This window comes from Lathyrus oleraceus, chromosome 2 (genome assembly GCF_024323335.1).
Source record: "Lathyrus oleraceus cultivar Zhongwan6 chromosome 2, CAAS_Psat_ZW6_1.0, whole genome shotgun sequence".
NCBI classification, from domain to species: Eukaryota; Viridiplantae; Streptophyta; class Magnoliopsida; order Fabales; family Fabaceae; genus Lathyrus; species Lathyrus oleraceus.
In genome coordinates, this window is record NC_066580.1 from 60,676,513 (window position 1) to 60,683,583 (window position 7,071).

The window sequence follows — 7,071 nt, forward strand, 5'->3', positions numbered from 1 at the left end:
TTCCGCACTAAAGAAGACTATGTGCGAGCAATCAAAAAATTCCACATGAATAACTCTACTGATTTCACTGTGAAACGCACTAATTCGAAAAGGTATATCATCGAATGTCGTAACATCCTTTGTAAGTTTCGGTTGGCTGCGTCTCACAAAAAGTGAAGCGACTCTTAGGAGATAGCTTCTATAGACCCACCTTACAGTTGCATTGCAACTAACTTGAACAAGATCACCGTAAATTAAGTGTTGCATTGATATGTCAAGACATTTTTCCGCTTGTTAACAAAGACCCATCAGTGAAGGTGAGTATAATAATATCCCATATAAAAAACAAGATATAATTATACTCCATCTTACAAGAAAGCGTGAATTGCGAGGACAAAGGCTGTTGAATATGTATTCGGCAACTAGGAGGATTCATACAAAGAATTGCCACGGTTTTTATGGGCCCTAAAAACATACATACCAGGAATTGTTGCAATTATAGAGACATTGCCAGCATTTACGCCAGACGGAACCTGTGTTGCTGGAAATAGAATCTTTCACCGCCTCTTTTGGGCGTTTGAATCGTGCATCAAAGGTTTTGCATTCTGCAAACCTATTATTCAAATTGATGGAACATGGTTATACGACAAATACAATGGTACTTTGCTTATGGTGGTTGCACAAGACGACAACAATAATGTCTTTCCCATTGTCTTTGCTCTGGTTGAAGGTGAAACCGCTGGTGGTTGGGGCTTCTTTCGTCGACATCTCAGAACACATGTGGCTCCATAAGTCAATCTCTGTTTGATTTCAGATAGACATGTTGCCATTGAGAGTGCTTACAATAACCATGATAACGGATGACATGATCCTCCTTCTACCCATGTCTATTTCATTAGACATATCGCACAAAAATCGCACAAAACTTCATGCGTGCAATCAAAGATAAGAACCTTCGTAAAAAAGTGGTGAATGTTGGGTATACTCTAACCCAGCTGTCATTTCAATATTACCATGATGAAAGTAGACTGTCTAATGCAGATGCAGGAAGATGAGTGGATAACATACCAGTAGAGCAGTGGACAGGGGCATTTGATAGAGGTTGTTGTTGGGGTCACATGACAACAAACCTTTGTGGAATGCATGAACGGCGTATTCAAAGGCATTAGAAATCTACCAATAACCGCTTTGATCAGAACAACCTACTATAGGTTGGCTTCTACCTTCGCAACCAGAGGTGAAAGATGGAGTTCAGTGTTAATGTCGGGTCAAATATTCAGTGAATGTTGTATGAAAGTGATGAAAGAGGAAAGTATCAAAGCTAGCACACACACGATAACAGTCTTTGACCGTCATAGGAAAAATTTCAGCGTATAGGAAACAATGGACCACAATGAGGGGAGGCCAAATTTATCCTATGTTGTCAAACTAAACAAAAGTTGGTGCGATTGTGGAAAGTTTCAGGCCTTCCGCATTCCTTGCTCCCATGTCATTGCGGTATGCGCACATACTCGCCAGGACGCTTACAGCCATCTATCTGATGTTTACAAGGCCATTACTGTCATGAATGTGTATAACAAAAGCTTCTTCGTGCTATCAATGGAGGAATACTGGCCTCCATATGAAGGTGATATAGTTTTGCACAACGATGAGATGCGAAGAAAGAAAAAATGACGGTCAAACAACACACGTATTAGAACAGAAATGGATATGACTGTTAAAATGATAAGACTATGTAGTATATGTCGTCAACCAGGACACAATAAGAACAATTGTCTCAATCTAGGACCAACATCTGTATCATAAGATAGTATCTCCTTTTAATTTTTGTAACCTTAGATTTTTATATATCATTATCTTTTTATTACAACAAGGTTCGCAACAAACATTACTACAACATAAGCAAACTTAAAAGAGAACATTTCTAACTGATTATAACCATCAAACTTATGTCATCTCGTTCAAACATCATTTTCCTAGCATCCTTATCAGTTTTTACTCGCATCCAACCAAATATACTATCGAGTTTCTCAATACTTCTAATTTTTTCCCCTTCTGATATTTTTCTATCTAACCAACGAACAAACTCCCTCTTCAGTTGATCGAAACTACTGATGTTCCAGAAGAGCATCAACATCGGAGGTTTGTCTCTCGAATAAACCACTTTTTCATAGCGGCGATGAACACCAAACATGTTTGCAATATGATGAAATGAGATATGAAAAAATGATTCACACAACACCTCTATTTATAACACAAAATATTGCACATTACACTGAGACGTCAGACCAATTGGCGTCTCCTCTACAAAATAACACATGGACGTCAATTGGATTGGCAGCACCATGTGCTGTAGCCAATCCAATTGGAATCTCCTCTCTAACTTTAGGAGTTGTCGTCAATTGGTCTGACGTCTCATCTAAAAGGTGGGGTAAAAGTGGGGTAGATTGAGATTTTTTTTTAAATCAGGGTTATTTTGAGAATTTTTTTGAAAATTAGGGATATTTTGATTAAAAAAATCATAAAATGATCGTGTATATAGAGATAACATATTTTGGATAACTTGTTTCCAAACAATTGTTTTAAATTTAAAAGTAAAATGATTTATATTTAAATATAATATGCCTGTAAAAGTAAGTTAAACAATTATATTTCAAAATATCAAACATATTAAAATTAATTCACCAATTCTAAAATCACTTTTGCCTCTATCAAAAATAGAACCAAAATATATACTTAAACACCATTGAGCATATTCTTTAGGCATGGCCTGTGCATAAACATTTAAATTAAATCTTTGGCTTGTTCAAAAAAAGTCTATTAGACTATGATACGTGTATTTTATTTCACTTTGAATTGGCCTACCAAGTTTTCTAAAGAATCATGAGTCTGAGTAAAACAAAAGGCATTCAAAATCATGAATTTCCTAAGTGTTAGAATATATTACCAGTACCACACTCTAAATAGTAATTTACAAGTGAAACAAGAGATAAGTTCATAAGTGTTAACCAAATTTCACTTCACTTTCCAATTACCAAAACTATTAACTATTAAGAACTTACATTTACTTATTTTGTCAGAGATGTGAGACTAAGCTAATAAGTAATTCATTGTGAAAAATACAACAATATCACAACTATACAACCTCCCGCTAAAAAAAATCTCCAAGCTGCTATACTTACATCTCTGCCACTTTCCTCGCTATCAAAAATATAAGCTCTTCCTTTGACAATTCAAATTCATCAATCACCTTACCACTTTTCTAGCTATCACTAAGGGATTCAACCTCCTCTTCTAACAGTTCAAATTCATCTATCATTTTAAAGTAAGCGTTTTGTTTCTTTAGATAATCTTGCAGGATGGGATCCGTGTACACAACATCCTGTTTAGATGACCCGGCACGGTGCTTCTGAAAATTCAGCAAAAATGCATCAAATAATTGCAAAATATCTAGTGTGACATGATTGAACTTATAATTGGGAAACAGATATGCAGATGGGGGAAAAGGTGCGAGTGAAGATAAGTATTAGGAAATGACACTCTGCTTCCACCTCATAATCATTCAGAGACTATACTATGCTAATGAGTAACGACGCAAAATGCAAAATTGGCATGCTCACAACTTCCCAAGACATGCAGAACTTAACTGTAAAGTTATGTACCTTTTTACAAGGGACTGAGAATGCCTTGGCCTTGAGTGGACTCACAACTTCAACCCCATCACTTTTCTTTCTGTAATTTGATGAAAAAGGAACATACAATATAGTCCATGGTTAAAATTAACATTAAGACCAGACCTGAAACAACTTTGCATCTGTGGAGTTGAGTGCTACTAGTACATCTGTACGATTAAAAATTAGTGCACTACAAAGGCTAATCATTATGTCGTCGCGTTTTAGGTTTTTTTAAAAACAATAAATGTTGATACCTAGAGAGTACTTGAACAATTCTATAAGTTATCTCAAGAGTTTGACGACCATACTTAATGAATGAAATACTAGTACATATCTAATAAAATAAAGGATTCATGAGTTCAATCAAGATCCACAAACCATACCAAATACAGCCAATCCTCACAGCACACAACATCAGAATATGATAGAGAATTCCTTTAACAGTATAAATTTTATAGTATCAGGGTTCAGAATTGTAAGTTTAGCCATTTAATTTTATACCCCAATTTTTAACATCCTATTCCTACTTTCCCCTAACTACTGGTCCTTAAAATTAATACCATCTGCATATCAACACTGTACAACTATAATGAAGAGAGAGAAAGAGAGGGGGATTATTACCTAGTACTAGAGACGACACTTGAAATGGACATGCTACTTGAAGGAATGTCCACTTCCTTCCGTTTATACTTTCTTGTAATGGACGTGCTACTTGCAGGAATGACCACTTCCTTCCGTTTATCCACGGGCGTGCTACTTGCAGGAATGACCATTTTCTTCCGTTTACCCAAGGACATGCTACTTGCAAGAATGACCACTTCCTTCCGTTTATCAACGGACGTGCTACTTGAAGGAATGTCCACTTCATTCCCTTTATCCTTTCTTTTAATAGGTGCGCTACTTGCATGAATAACTTCCTTCCATTTATCTATGGACGTGCTACTAGAAGGAACTTCCACTTCCATCCCTTTAACCTTCCTTTTAACAGGCATGCTACTTACAGGGATGGATGAGCTACTTGCAGGAATGACCGCTTCCTTCCATTTATCCATGGACGAGCTACTCGAAGGAACGTCCACTCCCTTCCCTTTATACCACCTTTTAATGTCCACTTCCTTCCCTTTATCCTTCCTTATAATGGACGCGCTACTTGAAGGAATGACCGCTTCCTTCCATATATCCATGGATGTGCTACTTGAAGGAATGTCCACTTCCTTCCCTTTATACCACCTTTTAATGGACGCGCTACTTGAAGGAATGACAGCTTCCTTCCATTTGTCCATGGGCGTGCTCTTTGTGGAAATGTCTACTTCCTTCCCTTTATCCCTCCTTTTAATGGACTCGTTACTTGAAGGAATGACCGCTTCCTTCAATTTATCCATGGGTGTGCTACTTGTAGAAATGTCCACTTCCTTCCCTCTATCCTTCCTTTTGATGGGAACGCTTCTAGCAGGAACAACCACTGCCTTCTCTTTATCATTTTTTTTATTTGAAGAATGTCTTCGGTCATAGACTACTGAAAGAGGCGCAAAAGCCTCACGATCAACAATCCCTGAAGTAAAAAACAAAAAACATAAACTTAACAAGATTAACACAGTACAAAAAATAAGAAAACAATAGCACTAATCATATCAAATAACTATACCCAGACTATTAGAAGAAATCATGCAAAAGCAACATCTAAGTTTTCAATTCCTCCCTAACCGCAACAACATTGTGATAGAAGAATCAATGTATTAAACAGAGAATCTCCAAAATTTCAAAAGCAAATAATTCAAACATTGAGCCAATTTCAATGGAAAGCTTAATTAAGTACTTATGTGTTGTATAAGCTACCTCTATACTAAAAAAATGGTCAAGCTGTTTTCATATAAACTATAAGGTTTTCGTAAACTATCCTAAAAGCGTATCGAAATTAGCTTGAAAAACAGCTTAAAACCCAAACACAGCCCTTAAGTAACTATAACCAGACTATAGAAGAAATTATGCAAAAGCAACATCTAAGTTTTCAATGCTTCCCTAACCACAACAACATTGCAATAGAAAAAACATTCTATTAAACAGTGAATCTCCACAACTTTAAGAACAAATACTTCAAACATTAGGCCAATTTAAATGAACAACTTAATTAAGTACTTATGTATCGTATAAGCTACTTTTATACTCAAAAAAATATGGTCAAACTGTTTTCATATAAACTAAAAAGTTTTCGTAAACTATCAGCTTATCAAAATTAGCTTCAAAAACAGCTGAAAATCCAAACACAGACCTTGTCTATAGCATTTTTAACACCCAAAATCCTAATCTATTGCTCAAGGAAACACACGTTCATTTCAGATAGAAACTAAAATTAACCCTAATTTTGCAGAAAAGGACCACAAACAAATCATTCACATGAAAACTGGAAAATAAAATTCAAAAACGCTATAAGCTAATCTAATAGCTAACAACTCATGGTACCACGAATTGACGATGATTTGGTCAAAGGCGTTGAAACAAAGGCCGGTTCAAAAGAGCTAGGGTTTGATGCGGCATCGAGATTCGCAGCAAGTTTGGTAGTAGAGCTGGATTTGGTGGAAGATTTCTTGAACGCCGAAGAAGAAGGTTTGAGTTTGGTTGATTTGAGGGGAACAGAGAAAGAAGGAGGAGATGTGTTGGTGCAATCGGAGAGTGGATTTCTGCGACTGAACCTTCGTTTTCGTTCAGATTCCATTGTTAGGTTTTGGTGTGATTAGGGTTAGCTTCCATTGGAGATGAAATTGAATAGAGTGTGAGGGTTGTGAAGAAGAAGAATTAGAAGAGTTGTGCAAAGATTGCTGAAGAAGCTTTTTGATTTTTTGGGTGTGGTTTGGTGTTTTTTTTTTCCGTTCGAAAAGGAGCGGGAACTTTCGGTTGAAAGAGAAAGAGGAAAGATTTTTGTGGGTTGATTTAATGAAGGCTATAATAAGACAGCAATTTACTATACACAATCACATCTAGACCCACACCCCCACTAACTTGAAAACACTTTTTCTTTTCCACATTATAAATTACTTTAAAATAAAATTATAAATTGCTTTACAATTATAATACTAACTTGAATACTTTTTTTCTTCCTTCTTTCAATTCTTTTAATTAATGATGGATTGTGTTTTAGATTACCCAAATGGTTCGATAAAATCAAGTCAAACGGAAGGTTCAATCCAAAGATCTGTCCATTTAAAACTGACAAATAGGTAAACTCTCACTAAGGAAATGCACTCTCAATTTGGACATTGTGTTCATCTCAATGGCTAGAGTTAATTCAATAATCCTCATTATTCCACATTGCATTCATCATGCAGTTCTAACGATTTTTCGTGTATAAGTGTTATTTTGTGACACACCAATGTATGATTTACTATTTTCTTGCAAGTTGCACCTCTATGATATCACTAAT

At 36.0% G+C, this 7,071-nt stretch overlaps 1 protein-coding gene across 1 annotated transcript; it reads right to left on the reverse strand.

Annotated features, from left to right (window-relative positions):
- Window positions 1-2,977: 2,977 nt before the first annotated feature.
- On the reverse strand, window positions 2,978-6,566 carry LOC127118087 (uncharacterized). The gene is made up of 4 exons (XM_051048233.1): window positions 6,114-6,566; window positions 4,275-5,205; window positions 3,642-3,711; window positions 2,978-3,388 (listed from the first exon to the last, which is right to left on the reverse strand). Exons 1-4 carry the CDS (start codon window positions 6,364-6,366, stop codon window positions 3,242-3,244), a joined length of 1,401 nt encoding a protein of 466 aa, XP_050904190.1. The 5' UTR covers window positions 6,367-6,566; the 3' UTR covers window positions 2,978-3,241.
- Window positions 6,567-7,071: the final 505 nt, after the last annotated feature.